The sequence below is a fragment of the Sitophilus oryzae genome, unplaced genomic scaffold, assembly GCF_002938485.1.
Source record: "Sitophilus oryzae breed Bouriz unplaced genomic scaffold, Soryzae_2.0 scaffold_149_pilon_pilon, whole genome shotgun sequence".
NCBI lineage: Eukaryota > Metazoa > Arthropoda > Insecta > Coleoptera > Curculionidae > Sitophilus > Sitophilus oryzae.
This window is the reverse complement of record NW_022146169.1, coordinates 167,805-186,871: the sequence shown is the minus strand read 5'-3', so window position 1 is coordinate 186,871 and position 19,067 is coordinate 167,805. Positions and strand designations below refer to the sequence as shown.

Below are 19,067 nucleotides of genomic sequence, written 5' to 3'. Positions count from 1 at the left end.
ATTAATATTAAATTTTTAAAGAGAAAAATCACAAATAATTCGGATAAGGCGGGTTTTGTTGCAGTATGATGCATATTGCGGGTTTTGCTACACCAAGATATTTGCATGCTAACTTGATTTATTAGATAATATGCTATTTTATTAAAATTATGTAAGGAATTGAAATGGATAAGACGTCAGTAGTAATATTATACTTGTATAAAGGGGCATATGAAAAAATGCAGGATTTGCAATATAGTTCAGTCATTGGGGATCAAAAAAGGAGCCTGCATGGAAAAAAGTCCGGAAGTTTTGAAACCTTGCAGGTTTATAGGTTTTGGGGTTCCCAACTAAAATCCATAAAATGCACATTTCCAGACTTGCCGCCGGCGCCGCCATCTTGCCAAGATGGCAAGATGGCGCCCAAAATCGGTATTTTGTGAATATCTCGAAAACTATGCGTTTTTCGCGAAAATTTGGGGAGAGCAAAATTAGAGAGAGAGAGTTAAGAGAATAAAGTTTCCTATTAAAAAGGTTTTATGGAAATTTTCGCTAAAGTCAACCGTTTAGGCACAAAATCCCTGGAAATTTTACAATTTTGCGTAAAATATGATATATTATGAATAGTCGATTTTCCGAAATCAAATGTCGATTAGGGTTCACTAAAACTAGTTTTAGTTTAGTTTCTTCAATTTTGTCATGAAACAGTGGCTTATCATTAATTTATGAATAATTAATTGTCGTGCTGGACAGCATTCATTGCGAACTTACCACCAGGTTCAGCATTGGTCTGGTTGTACCAAAGATACCGAAGAATGGGTCCAGTTACAACGTTGAAAGATCCAGCTCCAAAATCCTGTTGGCATTTTTACCCTGTAAATGCAAAACCAACAACTATGGTAAAGCCTGCGGATGCAGAAAAGCAGGATTAAAATGTTCAATGATTTGTGCATACTGCAATTGGAAATCCTGTGACAACGTCACTGAAGTGTCACTTGACGAATCCGATGAAGAGTTGGACTTGCCTGTAGATATCCCTCTGGCGGCTGAAGATGAAGAGTTGGACGTATTGAGAGACCACCCTGACCAGCCCAGCACAGCAGACACGATCAACTTTGACATCAATGAACCAGATCCATCGGGCTTTTGCAGATAAGTTAAAATTTTTAATTTACCTAGTGGAATAGGCCTCCGGGGAGACCACGTTAAAATAAACGCGCCATGTACTTTACCTCTTGGATGGTGTGGAAACAAGTACACATTTTCAATAATTAAAATTAATTATTCATAAATTAATTAGCGAATTAACGATACGCCACTATTTCATGACAAAATTGAAGAAACTAAACTAAAACTAGTTTTAGTGAACCCTAATTGACATTTGGTTTCAGAAAATCGACTATAGTACCGTAATATATCATATTTTACGCGAAGTTGTAAAATGTCCAGGGATTTTGTGCCTAAACGGTTGACTTTAGCGAAAATTTTCATAGAACCTTTTTTATAGGAAATTATTCTCTTTAATTTTGCTCTCCTCAAATTTTTACGAAAAACGCATAATTTTTGAGATATTTACAAAATACCGATTTTGGGCGCCATCTTGGCAAGATGGCGGCGCCGACGGCAAGTCTGGAAATGTGCATTTTATGGATTTTAGTTAGGGACCCCAAAACCTATAAACCTGCAAAGTTGCAAAACTTCCGGACTTTTTTCCAAGCAAAAATCCCCAATGACTGAACTACTAAGTAATAAGGATTTTGCTGCAGTAACCTAATTTGTAGTGTATTTTATATAGGAATAGGCGACTTTTGCTGCAGTTTGTGACTATGTTTATGTAAATTTCAGGATCCACTATAAGTTTGACGTTGTCATGATTTTATGATTCAACAATTTTAAAATTTTTGTTGTCAAGACGAACCTTCATTTGAAAATGTAGACAGAACATAATAAAAACAATTTGACTGAAATAAAATAACATTTTATTTGTTATAAATATGCAAAAATAATATATAATCCTAGCAATGTGATATTAGGGACAAAATCTAATACAATTACTTAAATCTAAATGATCCTAACATTTATTAATACAAATTAAAAATAAAGAAAAAAAAGATTATTTTCTGGTTTTTGATATGTCTATATCTATGATATGATAAAATACCTAAATTGGAAAGAAAATCTGTATTTAGGAACCTATCGTATTTAGGAACATATCTATATACATATAGTAAAATCGATAAAAAATTAGTTTTTAATGAAAATAATATCAAATTATTAAGTGATTAGTCATGAGAAAATTGAAAAAACATGAACATAAATGAACACAAGTGAAGAAAAAAAGATAGTAATTAACCTACATAAGTAACTTAAAATTTACACCAAACAACATAAACTAACTTCATTTAAAAAAAGCCTTAACATTTTTTAATTAATATGCAAATGCATATAAAAACATAACAAAATATATCTAACACATTGAACATTATACTGAATATACGACGATAAAATGGTATTTTATCGTCGTCCGAAAAGATTAATTCACGAGCGATGAAAGCGCGAGTTAATGTACTTACTCCCTTGCGGTTAAAGTACTATTTTATCTATTTTTGACAGATATAAGACAATTTTAACAGTTGCTATGGAAAAAAATGTTATTTATCTATTTGAAATATTGCTCTTCTCTAAATATTATAAAAGCAAACTACCAAAAAAAATATTTATTGAAAACTGGAATTCTATACCCTGTATTGGTATGGAAGTACAGATCTATATTTAGCCTTATGTTTATAAGGTATTTTACTCACCTTCAGATATAACTTCCTTGGATGTTGACGGAATAGCGATTACATCTGGTGAAGTAGATTCCGAAACAACTGAAAACATAAAAAAAAAATTGAAAACATAACTATTGCATTGTGTTATATTATGTGCAATGTGTTATAGCATTGTGTTTAAAATGTAATAGTATTTTACTCATCTTCAGATATAACTTCCTTGGATGTTGACGGAATAGCAATTACATTTGGTGAAGTAGATTCTGAAAGAGCACTAGCAGCCTCTTTCACATTAACAGGAACAACAGTAATAGTGGCTCCAACTTCCATCATCGAATTGTCTACAAAAATATATTTATTTAATTTTTTCGATCATAATACAAACAAATTTTTTAGAGGCAAAATTGAAAGTTAAATATTATTGTCAAAAGTTTTTGTTTTTCAGTAATATAATATTTGTTGTAAAAATATTGAAAAGATTATACAGAACCACCACCAACAGACAAAACGTGGATTTTCTAAGTGCTGATCTATAAACAATTTTTGTTTATTTAAATGTTCGTTTATGCAAGTGTATAAATCGATTGTGCAGATAAACAAGCAACTAATAATTTGAAAAAATCGTCCAATATGTTTTCATTTGTAACAATATATATATTATACCGTTTGATCGAAAAAAAAACTGCGTCCAGTTGGCTTGGAAATGATTGATGACATTCCCCATATAATTCTATATATAAAATGACCGCGATGTTCAATTCATAGCCATCGCTGACGCCGTTTTTTTTTCGATCATACGGTATAAATAACAAGTAAAATGAATACGAGTAACAATGCTTATGAACCTACATACCTGACATAAATAAAGTTGGGACCGCAAATTTCTTTAGATGGCTTTGAGACATTCCTGCAAACATGGTAGGTCAAAGTGTTTTCCACAAAATCTATACCCTCTATGCAAATCTACGGGTGCTCTAAAATCCTGCCTGTTGCAGTTCTTAACCCACTCAGAACATCTATAGTTCAGTCATTGGGGATCAAAAAATGGGCCTGCTTGGAAAAAAGTCCGGAAGTGTGAAACTTTGCAGGTTTATAGGTTTTGGGGTCCCTAACTAAAATCCATAAAATGCACATTTCCAGACTTGCCGCCGGCGCCGCCATCTTGGCAAGATGGCAAGATGGCGCCAAAAATCGGTATTTTGTAAATATCTCGAAAATTATGCGTTTTTCGCAAAAAAATTGAAGAGAACAAAGTTAAAGAGAATAAAATTTCCTATAAAAAGGGTTATATGAAAATGTTCGCTAAAGTCAACCGTTTAGGCACAAAATCCCTGGAAATTTTACAATTTTGCGTAAAGTATTATATACATATTATAGTCGATTTTCCGAAATCAAATGTCGATTAGTGTTCACTAAAACTAGTTTTTTGTTTAGTTTCTTCAATTTTGTCATGAAACAGCGGCGTATCATTAATTCGCTCATTAATTTATGAATAATTAATTGCCGTGCTGGACAGCATTCATTGCGAACTTACCACCAGGTTCAGCATTGGTCTGGTTGTACCAAAGATCCCGAAGAATGGGGTTGGAAGAAAACAAAAACAGGCATTACTCCACTCACAACGTTCAGATATCCAGCTCCAAAATCCCTATTGGCATTATCCTGTAAATGTAAAACCAACAACTATGGTAAAGACTGCGGATGCAGAAAAGCAGGATTAAAATGTTCAATGATTTGTGAATACTGCAATGGGAACTCCTGTGGCAACGTCACTGAAGTGTAACTCGACGAATCCGATGAAGAGGAGTTGGACTTGCCTGTAGATATCCCTCTGGCGGCTGAAGATGAAGAGTTGGACGTTCAGAGACCACCCTGATGAGTCCAGCACAGCAGACACGATCGACTTTGACATCAATGAGCCAGATCCGTCGGGCTTGTGCAGATAACTTAAAGTTTTTAATTTATCTAGTGGAGTAGGCCTCCGTTAAATGAAAGAATTAACTTGTAAAAACGTTAAAATAAACGCGCCATGTACTTTACCTAGTGGGTGGTTTGAAAACAAGTACACATTTTCAATAATTAAAATTAATTATTCATAAATTAACGAGCGAATTAATGATACGCCACTGTTTTATGACAAAATTGAAGAAACTAAACTAAAACTAGTTTTAGTGAACCTTAATCGACATTTGATTTTGGAAAATCGACTATACATAATATATCATATTTTACGCAAAATTGTAAAATTTCCATATATTTTGTGCCTAAATGGCTGACTTCAGCGAAAATTTCCATAAAACCTTTTTTATAGGAAATTGTATTCTCTTTAATTTTGCTCTCTTCAAATTTTCGCGAAAAACGCATAGTTTTCGAGATATTCACAAAACACCGATTTTGGGCGCCATCTTGGCAAGATGGCGGCGCCGACGGCAAGTGTGGAAATGTGCATTTTATGGATTTTAGTTAGGGACCCCAAAACCTATAAACCTGCAAAGTTGCAAAACTTCCGGACTTTTTTCCCAGCAAAAATCCCCAATGACTGAACTACTAGAATTTATTAAAATATTTTTCATTATCTAATAATAATTGTACATACATGCATGAGTCTGTCAAAAACATTAGAATTTCTGAAAAATCTTACTAGACTTTTTGGATCCAATGGGAATGAAAAGAAGCTAATGCTGGATTCAGAGTTCCGTAGCCGTAAGACGTAAGCCGTATCGTTAAGACGTAAGGGATATCGACCTTCACAATCATATGATTGCGTTCATAGATCTCCGTATGCCGTAAGCCGTATGCCGTAAGACGTAAGAAATGAACCAATTTTAATTCTTACGTTACGTCTTATCGAATCGGGTGTTGTCGGCTAGGTTCGGTGGTACTCGGTAGCCATTTCTATAACTTTTATAATATATTTCACAGATATTTCACTTCGGCAACGAAAATATAATTGTCCGTGACCATTTTAGTTCAATTAAATTAATAATAACAAAATAAATAAGGAGTATTATAGTTTTATTCACAACATTCACAACCTAAACAACAACATAACCTATTAAAAACGGTAATGCGCACGCTTACGATGAAGTTATCGTTACGTCTTACGGCAACTATGAATGGCTTTCCTTGCGTCTTAAGTCTTACGGCTAACGATACGGCTTACGTCTTACGGCTACGGAACTCTGAATCCAGCATAAGACCCATATCAGCCTCCGTATTGCTTAAACATCCGGGAACACAGCCGTAAACAACGCCCATTATAAACAAAATTGTCAAACGAATATAGTCACGAAATAATAAAGTCACAAACACACCACAAAGAATAATTTTAATTTACTTTTCCGCTCGTTCATATTACACTCATATTTTTAGGTTAGGAATGTAATTACGAGCAGAGTCTGTTACGAGTTACGAGTCATGAGCAACGTTGTCAGTTGTCGTTGTCAGATTTTAACAAAGAAATTCCTGAATCGTTAATTGGCGATTGCAATAATATTTTTTTTATATTTAGCAGTAAAGCAAAATAGAGTGCAAAATTGACGATGGGTGTCCCTTGGTTTTATTTAATCAAAAGTCAATTGTTCTTGTTCAAATATTTCAATGATAATATTTTTTTAACTTTTTTGTACAGAAAATGAGGTAAATTTTTGTTACAATTACTCTAATATATAATTTATTTACATCATTAATGTCACATATAATAAATTTACAAGGGAACAGTTTTATCAACATCGCCCAACACACATTTTCATATTTCTGGAGAGTATTCTTCATTACCCTAACTTGTTCTTGTAGCTCTTCATTTTGCTCCCCTAACAGTTTAATTTTATCTCTAAACTGATCAAGTCCATTTGACCTAAAAAGTGTTTTTTTTTCAAACCTTTTTGACCCGATGTCAATAAAAGATACTTTTATATATAATAACATGGTTTGATCTAAATCCATTCAAAAATAAGAAATAATTAGACGATTTTTTAAATAGTTTAACACCGTGGATTATAATCTATAAAAGGCGGAACGCCAGAACAGTTAGTCACTGCGTATTGTATTGCCCAGCAGTTTTACGATTTTAAGTTTTGGAAATATATTTTTTTACTATATTGTAATTAATAATGTTAGACAATGATTAAAACTAAATATTCTTAAAAATGTTTATACCTATGTGGCGGATTCATCTCTCCAAAAAATCCTATATGGGTATTTCACCACTGCACTGCAAGAAAATCTACAAAATAAAATAGTTATGTTTTGTAAACACTTCTGCGTTAAACTCAAACGGAAACTACTTGTCAGAAGTTATGTTTACAGTTATACAAATTTGCCTAACAAAGAAAAAAATGCTTAACGTTTCGGAAAGTTTATCTCTTTTCGTCGTCGGAAGCCAAAAATAATACAAAGAATAAAGAAAAAAACTATTTAAAATATTTAAATTCAACTATTCATGGGACACAGGGCACAGAATAAATTTTAATAACGACAAAATTATAATGAAAGAAGCTTTTTTAAACAGTCTAATAAAAACAAATGTATTACTCATGCATCTGTAGACTGTAGATGTTAGTAATGTATGGCAATCGGTTCTCTGATTTAAAGAATATAAGATAAATAAACATAACATATGTAAAATTTAAAAATATTCATACAGAAAGTTTGGGGCTCTTTGGTTTTACCTTATTAAGTAATTGTTATCAGGTAGTAATTGTTAGTTTTGAAGTTTAACTTGATATAATGTCATTTTAACAGAAGGTCAACGGTTCTTGTAGACGTATCTGTTTTAAAAAACTAAAGTGTAAAAAGTGTTTAAATATTTTAAATAGTTTTTTTCTTTATTCTTTGTATTTTGTGGCTTCCGACGACGAAAAGAGATAAACTTTCCGAAACGTTATCAGCGCTTTCAGATTAGGCAAATTGTTATGTTTACAGTTATACAAATTTGTTAGGCAAATTTGTATAACTGTAAACATAACTTCTGACAAGTAGTTTCTGTTTGGGTTTAACGCAGAAGTGTTTACAAAAAATAACTATTTTATTTTGTAGATTTTCTTGCAGTGCAGTGGCGAAATACCCATATAGGATTTTTTTGATTAAATATTCTTGTGTAACCTTAGAGGAATAGCCAATTTAATCTACCATCGGTAACTGTTTTCTAAACGCGCTCTTTTTGATTTTTCATATCAGTTTAATATTGTATTACATTACACTCCATTACAAATTAATGAATATTTATTCATGCTCCATGTTTGCTTATTTTTCTGAAGCTATCACACAACGTTTGACCTTGATTGCTTCGTGCTATTTCACAAAATAGTACGAAAAATATAAGCCAGCCCTGTGTTATAAAAACTAGTTCCCACATTTTCTGAAATTGATCGAGACATTTGTTTTTTATTGTTAATCCAGATTAACAATAAATCAATCACGGCGCGTCTTGAACAATTTCAGGAAACGTGGGAACTACTTTTTATAACACTGGCTTATATTTGAGTTTACTTCTGAAAGTATTTCTAGAAATGTTTTGCGAAAAATTTCCAGAAATTTTTCCTAAAACATTCCGGGAATATTGTAGAGGCTGTTTTAAACATTAAATCGTGCTTATCTCATCCTAATCATATTCTTTATGAAACATTCATATCGAGTTAATATAAAAAAGAGAAAATATAATTTTTATTCAAAACATTGAAGTATTAAAAAAGCTGTAATGTATCGTAGTCCCTGGATTGTCTTTACAAGAGGATTTTTTTTATTATTGATATTTTGAGAAAAATGCATTTTTCATAAAAAAATTTGGATTATTCTGAAATGGTTAATCCCGTTTATACTTTTCCAAATTTCAATAGTTTTTAGAAGATTAAGAAAATAGAACATTAAGAAAAAAACACGAAAATATGGTTGAATTTTTTCCTTGAAAAATCCTAAAAATCAAAACGCGTTGCTATGGTTATATCATTTCGATTTCATCCTTTGATATATTGGTATATAACATATTCTTTGCTGTTTTTAAAGTATCATATTTTCCGATAATTCTCATCACCTTTCCGTAGCATTGAACTAAATAAATTTTGTACTTCTTTAACATTTTAAAACAACAACAAAAATTTCTGTTAATTACAATTATATTAAATAATCTATCAAAGAATGAAAGCGAATTTGTATTACCATAGAAACGCGTTTTGATTTTTGGGACTTTCGTAAAAAGGACTTCTTTTGGAAAAATTACTACTATTACTATATTTTCATGTTTTTCTTAATTTTCTCTAAAACGGTGTGGAAATTTGGAAAAGTATAAACGGGATTAACCATTTTAGAATAAGCAAAAATTTTTATGAAGAATGCATTTTCGCAAAATGTCAATAAAAAAATCCAAAAGGTCAATAAAATCCGGGGACATGCTGTATAGGCAATTACAATTCTGAAACATTTTAAATGATATAAACAATGCTGTTTTTATTTATTTACAAAGACTCTTAAGGGGGCGATCTCGTGTGTATTGAAATATTGTTTATTGTGGTCGATTGATTTCCTTATACATAAAAATGAGTCACAGGTGGGCCTAAGCTCTACCGGGACCTCCCTACAAGGAAAAGATCGTGAGCGAAGATTATTGTTGGCAAGGTCAAACAGTTTTTACAATGCAGGCGTTTTCTATTAAAAAAAACGATTATCATAAAGATAATCAAAATTTCTATACTCATTATAACCTACTTCTTAGCACTTAGTATTCAATCTTTAATGCGACTTTGGGTCAATTGGTCTTTAGCTCAAATTTTCGATCTTCGACGAAAACATTCGCGAATACAGGGTGTTTCAAAACATGTGCCATCTCTCGGTGGCAGATTCCTCACGTAAAAATAAGATTTATTTTTCATATCAACATAGGTCCGATTCTGCTTCGTTTCGTAGCTACAGGACGTTAAAGTCTTAATAATTTTGCGATTTATTATAATTTTCTTCCAAGTACTTTTAGTGATTTTAATGAAATTTTGAGGATAAAAATTACTATTGTGTAGTGCTACATATTATTACTATTACTATAGTGTAGTACTAATAAGTGCTACATATTTTAATGCTAAACAAGTGTCGATAAATTTACCATGGACGTGCATATGGGTTGTCACTGGAATATTTTCCAAAAAAAAAACATGTGCGCCATTGACTTTTTTCTTTTGATATCAAAATTGTGTAGGTCGTTTAATGCAAATTAAAAGTTATCTCTTGCTATTTTGTCGAATTTGGCCTCCTTGATTAGATTAAGGCAATTGTATTAATCACAATTAATAAAATTAATAAATTATATAATTTACCTAATTTATTATTAAACATTATTACTACTATTAGTTATTATTACTATTAGTCCAATATACATCGATTTCAAATAAAAAAATATAGTCTGTCCAACGACAAAATCCTTGACAGTGATAGATGTGTCTGTCATTTTAATTTCAAACTAGTGTATTTTATTTTATAAAGAAATAAGTTGGTACAATTGGAACGCATAATTAATATATTTAAATTTTGAGTGACAAGTGATTATTTTAAAATATTGTGAAAAAGAACCGTATAAAACTGAAAAAATCTGATTTTGGTTAATTAACTTTAATCTTATTTTTTTCTGCTAGTACTAAAATGTAATATTTACCTATCGTGTGATGTTATTTTACAGATACTCCAGTTTTTGGTACCATATACGATATAGGTACGAGATGGTAAACAACTTTATTTGTGGCTAATACAACTCTCTGGTCATAGTCTCTGGCAAACTGTGTTTTTGGCGGTCTCTGGACACCGAATATTAACTGTAAACTATGGTCTGGGTCAACACTTAATTTTCCCTCGAGTTTTCCTCCACTTTATTTTAAAAAACACGAAACGTAAGTAACAACACAGTCCAAAATGCAAAATGCAAAATATTTATAATTTCTATTTGACACAAAATTATAACCTATAATTTGGCAAGAGTTTGACAACCCTCAAAAATCTTAAGTCGAGTTCATACGCATCGGAGTCCGTTTGTCGTTCATCGTTGCGTCAAACAAATAATATCGAAATATGATTTGTCGTTTATGAAATAAACCAATAAAAATGGTTAAAAACAACAAGAGAGGACGCATGACGTATTTACTTATAAATCCATCCATAGTTACTTTAAAAAATATTAGAAACTTTTTTTTAGTGAAATGAATCGATTGGTATGGAAGTCATCTGCTTTTTTTCTGTCATCGTCTGTCGAAATCTTACCTGAGAAAAAAACAGAGTATATGGTATTTAAGATAATTACAAAAAACCTAATTTTAAAAAGTTTTATCATCCTGTAACTCTAAAACTATGCATTTCCATACCCATGTTTATTGGAACTTTTTTTCATATTTTTTGATTAGACATCAATGAGTACTTATTTAAAACTTTCGCAAGTTAATGATATTAATTTTTTTAAAGGTTACCTACTATTAGACTTGAATCAAGGCAAATTAATAAAATTGCGTTAATCTCATCAAGGAAGCCGATATCGACAAAATATCAAGAAACAACTTATTACAACGGCATTAAACTGCTTACACTATTTCGCCAACAAGAGCAAAAAGTCAGTGGCGTACATGCTTTTTTTAGAAAAATATTCTAGTGATAACCCATATGCACGTCCCTGGTGGATATGGCGACACTTTTTTAGCCTTAAAATATGTCGCATTTATAGTAACTTTTACCCTCCAAATTTCATTCGAAACGCTAAAAGTACTTGAGAGAAAAGTATAAGAAATCCAAAAAAAATATTAAGACTTTAACACTCTGTAGCTAGGAACCAAAGCAGAATCGGACCTATGTTGACATAAAAAATAAATCTTATTTTTACATGCGGAATCTTCCCACGAGAGATGGCACATGTTTTTTGAGATATCCCGTATATTCGCACGAAGTAATTCGCATGCGACCTGAAAAATGCATTTTTGAATACTTTCTATCTACGGAATTCGCATGCGATATTGTCATTGGGAATTTTAGCGTAGCCACGAGGTGGCAACTTTACAAACCGAAGAATTAAGAATAACTAACCCAATCACGGAGGCTAGGGATCCATTCCAGATGCCGAGAGCTGTGCTCTTAGATGTAGAAAAATAGAGATAGGTTTCCTATCTACGGGCCGTATAGCATTTTTCCGTTTCCTATACGGCTAGCGCAACCGATTGCGTTAATCGCATAGGAAACGGACTCGAGACCTGCAACTCCGTTTACTAAATGGTTAACGCAACCAATGCAAATGATATTATTATAATGAGTCATAATATTATTATTATGACAGGTGGAGCTGCAGAGGTGTTAAATTTAATAAATTTAAATTAATAATGAGGTATTTTTATTCTGGATTTCAAAAAAAAGATATTCCAAACATAATTGAGAGATAAATCTAACGCTGCGTATAAATATGTCGAGACGAGTGCGAGAGACGCCCGAGACGAGTCAACCTCAAGCGGATTTGAGGCTGACTCGTCATATTTGGACGGGGTCTGAGCTTCGAGCCGAGCCTATGCCCAGCCGGACGGCGTTGTCTCCGCTTTTTCCGGAGCCTTTGGCGAACCATCAAAAGGATTGGGGCGTCTATTTAACCAGTGGCGTATACACCGCGGCTCCGTGAAACAAGTGGCTCGGATTCTACATCCCATTTTTATACAGGGTGTTTCAAAACAAATGCGAAAAACTTCAGGGGGTGATTCCTTGTTCAAAATAAAGGGTAGTTTGCTTCATAAACGCTGGGTCAGAAGTCAACCATTAGGGAGATATCGCGGTACAAAGATGGTGGAAAAATAATGTTTTTATTTTTTATCTTGAAAACGAAAAGAGATAGACTAATAAAATTTTATGGAAGCATTACTGTTATGAAAACACACTTTCTGGTAATTTTTTCACTTTTTTAAAATGAGTGGAAGGGGTTGAAATAAACTACCCCTATCATTCTTGTTAACGAAATTTAAAGAAAAATCTTATCAAACACATGCAAAAAAATTAATTTGGATAGTTAAGTTTGTTTAGAAACTTTTTTATCTCTTGTATTTTTTTGATAAAACTCACCGATTTGAAATTAAAAAATAAAATGTAAAGCATTACATGCCAGGACAAAAAAACATTTTCTGATAAAGAATTAATAATTAATACTAAGAGGTGAATTTGCATTGTGAGGCAAATTCACCTCAAATATCCATTTAGTAATATCACAGGTAATATCTATATTTTGGGATCGTAAATGTTTACATTACTTGCCAATGAATCATACTATTTTCTCTAATCGACTTTAAAATAGAGTGTTTTAGCATTACTAGATAAATAAAAAGAGAGCTTCCGAATTATAAAACCATTATTATAACCAACTTATTTTCCAAGTTTTACAACTTACTGTTAGTTTATGTCTTAAAAAAAGTTTTGTTGACAATGGTTTGCTTTATTTTAATAAGTTTTGAGTATAAGTATTTTTGTTTGTTTTAAATATTTATCGCATACCGTTTATATAACTTTTTGGTAAATTCTCGACATTTGAGCGACGTTTCAAAAATGTTTCGCCTGTGCCTCTTTTTATCCTCTCGCCCCTATTTTTTATTTTCAAAGTTGCCAACCCTAGGTTAAGTGTTATTTTTTTTTTCATTTATTATAATTTTCTTCCAAGTGCTTTTAGTAATTTGAGATCGTTTGATGACTGATTTAGTTCTGATCCTGGTAGTTTTTTGTATAAAACAGTGCCACCATCGTCGATTTTTTTCGTTAAATGCGAATAAGAAAATATCCTGATTATATCCTGGCCTTATCCCTTATTATTTTTATTTACAAGCGATCTTAAATTTATAACATATACATATATTTTATTTAATTGTTAACATTAGGGTAGTTTTACCAATTGTATATGTGTGGAATTCCACTGATATGTATTTTAAGTTGTTTGTTAAATTTTTAAAATTTTTTGATTGTATTTTGCTCTCTTAACTTTGTCTCTTAACTTTGTAGTGTCCTAAAGATTCAAATAATATTTGCGAAACGTCGACAAATTTAAAACAAAGGACTTCTGTTTATTTTTTGATCCTAATCCAATTAAAAAAGCACATTATACTTAAATTTATTAATTAAATTTTTAAAATATTGAATGGTATCCAATAATACTTGAATATATTCTACTAACTACACACCGTCATAATCGTTTGGTAATAATTTATAGTATAATTTAAATGAATATATTATTTGTTTGTTTTTTTAGTATACAGTGTGCTGCATCGGAACACGGGATATAGGAAATACCATGTAAATTTTGAAACGGTTAAATATTATCTTCCCAGATAATCTCCTGCAAAAGTTGTATTAGACTTTGTAACAAGCAAACTTCTACCTCAGCTCATCTTGGCTTCTATAAAACTTTATCTCGCATTCGGGAATTATATTACTGCCCGAAAATGCGCCATCAAGTATTAAAATATGTTCGTTCATGTAAAGTTTGTGGAGCACAGAGAAAGCCACAAATGCTGCGAGAATAGGTTTTATGGGGAAAGAGAAAGAAGCACAATTTCCATGGCAAAGAGATTGGTTTTCTAAATATACGCTAGTATATCCTCTACGTACAGCTACAACCAAGAATATTAGTAATTTCATAGAGAATAATGTGTTTTTAATCTATGGTGTACCTCAGTATGTGATTTGTGATAACGCACCGAATTTGAGCGGTAGAGTCCTGCGTGATTTGTGTTCAGTGCAATTTTGTAGAACGCAGTAATCAAACGGTTTCTACAGCAATTTGTTGTTACATCGATGAACATCAAAATTGGGATGCAGAGTTACCTAAAATTCAGTTTGCAATTAACACAAGTCGTCACGATATCACAAAGGTCACACCTTATTTTTTGAATTTTGGTCGTCATGTACTCGTGTCTGGGGATTATTATGGTTCAGATGCCATGAATAATGTTGATTTTGAAATTTTACCTGGCGGTAGAAAGGGTTATGCTGCCGAACATGGAGGTTTACGCGATTTATTTTTGGATGTTAGGAAAAATATGAATAAGGCTTATCTTCAGTACGCAAATGCATACAATCTCCGAAAGAGGGAGATCTCGTTTAGTGTAGGAGATAAGGTATGGCGTCGCAACAAGGTTTTGTCGAATGCAGCTAACAAATTCGCAGCTAAGCTAGCACCTAAGTTCGTTTTATGTACAGTAACTAAGAAACTTTCACGCCTTGTTTATACTTTATCGAATCCTGATGGATCTTCTGCCGGAAATTGGCATGTTAAGGATCTTAAGCCTTATAGTCCCGTAGAAGATGATTCTTCTAGTTCGTCTATGCATTCTGATGCATGAGACTTAAGTTTTAGTTTTCCCGGCCGTGCGATATATTTGTCTAGATGACATCCACACTCAGATCAAGATCAAACACTCAAAAAAAAAGCAACGATGAAATTTTTGGTCAAATTTAAAGGGTTATATATATCACGATCAATTTGCAATTTTTCAATTATCATTACATTTTGATGTAATTTTTTAATATGACGCGATGGTTTTGGTGACTATTGTCGTAACGTCATATTGCGCTGCATTGGATACTATATACTAAATTTAAAAAACGTTAAAAACTAACGATACAGTCCGGGTGTTAATAAACATTAATAACGGTAACAGAAGTAAAGATATTAAAGAAAAAATCTGTAATACTCAAGTATACAAACAGAAAACAAAAATTGTAAAAAATACCCTAATACTTTGTATTACCTCCCTTGGCTTCTATAACTGCCTCTATACGTCCGTTTATACTGTCATTGAGACTGCATATATCATATTGCTTTATGTTTTCCTATTCTTCTTTAAGGACTAAGTGAAGTTCATTTAATGAAGTTGGTAACGCTTCTCGACTTCTAACCCTTTTGCCAAGCATTTCCCAAACGTCGAACTTGATGGGCAGTTCATAGTAGTGTATAGTTCACAATAATCACACCAAAGCTGCCTTGTCATATTCAAAAATAACTTCAAAAAGAAATGATAATTGAAAAAAATTGCAAATTGTTGGTGGCAAGTTCATTTCGCTCTTAAAAATTAACCAAAGTATGTATTGACTTGATCCAAAAAACAAAATGCTCAGGAGACATGGTTCTGACCATAAAATCATAATTTAGGAAAATTCACACGCGAAATTATTACACAAGGTGTTTTAAAGTTAGGGTAAAAAAACAACCCCTCGAGTAACCCTGTATAATATGCCAAATACTAAAGTTTATAAAAAACTGAGTATATGAATTAAAGTTGATATAATTATATACAGCTTGCTAAAAAAATCATAAAAATAGGGCTAAAAATAACAAAAATATAACACTTTAAATTTGACCAAAATTTTCTCCGTTGCGTTTTTTTTGCATCTGAGTGTATATCGAATTTAGTTTTTCTCGTTATCGAGAGATATATTTGTCTTGACGACATCTGTATCATATTTAGTTTTTTTGGGTGATTCCCATGGGATACATTTGTCTTGACGACATCTCTATCATATTTAGTTTTTTTAGTCATTACCGTGAGATATATTTGTCTGGATGACAATCTATATCAAGTGTATTTTGGTAAATTTTGGCAGTGTCTGTATGGGATGTACAGATACTTGGAGATTCTTATTAGCATACATAGAGGGGTGACGATTTCTCTATTGAACTGCAGAATCTCTAGTTTTTTTGGTTTTGGTGTGGTTGTTTCGCGAGCAACCATACTATTTTTTTGGTTTAGGATAGCTATTAGCAAGATGGTTGTTAGTTTAGTTCCCTATGAATTGTCATGAAGACAACTACATCCTGTGTATGACTGTTGGGAAATGGTCATACGTTTATTTAATTAGGTTTAGCTACGTAGCTTACTTCAGCTTAGTTTAGCTTAGTTTAGTACTTTAGTTTATGTACAGTATTTGTACATATTTGAGTCTGGATTTGAGTAATGTCGCTTCTTACATTTTTGTGACTGTAGTCAGTTTTGGGTTGAACCTAGTATTGGTTTATTGTAACTCTCTGAGTTGAGTTTGGTTGTCATTTTGACATTTGCTGTTGAGTTTGATCTATGGCTATGACCTAGCCTATGGTCGTTGTAAGTCCTTGTAACTTACGTATCCGCTCTACATGGTGGGCGAGTTGAGTGTGCTACTGGTCAGTTGCATGCTCAACAGTAATGAATAGCCATGTACGGGTTCCTCGTGGCGGTAAGAGTCAGTCAAATGCGACCGTAGTATGTGTGATAAGTCTCATAACATCGAGAGTGTCGGAAATTCTTTCCGTACACCTTATCCACATATTACGTATATAGTGTTACTTTTATTGAAATATTTATAATTAATAAGTTTTATAATTAATAAGTCTTACTTTTGTAGTAATACTTATAGTAATACTTATATTTATTGATTTAATTATATTGATTTGATTGACATACCTGGTTAGGTTTCCGTCGCCATTTGCTCGACAGGGCGTTGACCTTCCGTCGACTACCCTAAGCGATGAGTAGGTTTTGTTTTTCTTCGCTTTCTGAGTTGACGTTCAGAAGGTTTTTAGTTGCGTATTTTTTGTTGTTGAATGTGCACGAGCCGGTTTGTGCGATTGGTATGGCGCGAAACATGGCCAATGGCACAAACTGAACTCGGCCATTCACATGTAGAGTCATTTTGCGATATCGTTATATTACAGTTGAGGGTTGGAACCTTTGGTGTTACACAGCAAAATAGAACACGCAATCACCACAATACACCAAAACACTTTTACTTTTACACTGGACGCGCGTTTCGCTAACCATGCTAGTATCATCAGCAGATGATTATAAATTCAATCAGTTTATAATCATCTGCTGATGATGCTAACATGGTTAGCGAAACGCGCGTCCAGTGTAAAAGTAAAAGTGTTTTGGTGTATTGTAGTGATTTAGTGTTTTATTTTGATATCGTTATAGATTTGCTCTATTTATCCCATTTTAGTTGATGTACACTACAGTGCAGGGGATGCTTGCAACGATGCTGACAGATGTAGGGTATGTTTTCCACATTCATTTCATTTTAACTTTTCTTTACAGTTCTGTCTCTTGGTTATCATTTCTGGTTTTTGTTGGTGCAATCTGCTCCGTCTGAGAGAAGTGTTGAATTAGAGCACAGTAAATTTGTCTTTATTTAAGTCTTAAGGTACCTGTTGTTGATCTGACATGAACTATCACCATCAGGTTATAAACCGAGACGTATCGATACCATGAATGGATCGACGTTCTCTTTAATTATTGTTGAGTCGCGTTGTTTTAGAACATAGCGTATTTTGGAGTCTACACTTGTCTAGCCTGAGTTATCGATAATTTACACCTATATCGTTATAAAACACCTAATCATAGCAGTATTTAATAATCTTGCTTACCATAATAATAGCTGATGTACCTCCGTATTACTTTATTTTAGCGAACAGTGGCTCGAGATCGATACCATGAATGGATTGACGTTCTCTTTAATTATTGTTGCGTCGCGTTGTTTTAGAACATAGCGTTATTAATTTTGAGTCTGCACTTGTCTAGCTTGAGTTATCAATAATTTACACCTATATCGTTATAAAACACCTAATCATAGCAGTATTTAATAATCTTGCGTACCATAATAATAGCTGATGTACCTCCGTATTATTTTATTTTAGCGAACAGTGGCTCGAGATTGATACCATGAATGGATCGACGTTCTCTTTAATTATTGTTGAGTCGCGTTGTTTTAGAACATAGCGTTATTAATTTTGAGTCTGCACTTGTCTAGCTTGAGTTATCGATAATTTACACCTATATCGTTATAAAACACCTAATCATAGCAATAATAGCTGATGTACCTCCGTATTATTTTATTTTAGCGAACAGTGGCTCGAGATCGATACCATGAATGGATCGACGTTCTCTTTAATTATTGTTGAGTCGCGTTGTTTTAGAACATAGCGTTATTAATTTTCAGTCTGCACTTGTCTAGCTTGAGTTACCGATAATTTACAGGGTGTTCAAAAACAAAAAAGCTCAACGCTGCACCACGCTGCACTTTAACCCTTTTTCTTTTTCCAATAGTTTATAAGTTTTCCATATATTTGTAGCACCCTGTATCTGTTTTTGATTTAAGCGTCATTTTGTATTTTTTATCCAATTAATAATTAAATATTAATAAATTTATAAGAAAATAAAGATAATTTGACTCTTGATAAAGATAATTTGATTTATTGGAATTGAAAAGGTTTTTGATTTTAGTATAGCATGTATTAGTAATATATTAAATGGAAATTTTTAGAGGGGGCAAGCTGGGGCAAGATATTAAATTAGTTTCGTT

At 32.5% G+C, this 19,067-nt stretch overlaps 1 protein-coding gene across 1 annotated transcript in view; it reads left to right on the top strand.

The window, feature by feature from the left end:
* The first annotated feature begins 6,170 nt into the window (after positions 1-6,170).
* LOC115878021 (protein tilB homolog) overlaps positions 6,171-19,067 on the top strand; it is an 88,982-nt gene continuing 76,085 nt past the window's right edge. Inside the window, exons 1-2 of the mRNA XM_030894377.1 lie at positions 6,171-6,182; positions 10,500-10,621. Of these exons, the coding sequence (XP_030750237.1) occupies positions 6,171-6,182; positions 10,500-10,621 (134 nt within the window). The remainder of the gene's footprint in view (positions 6,183-10,499; positions 10,622-19,067) is intronic.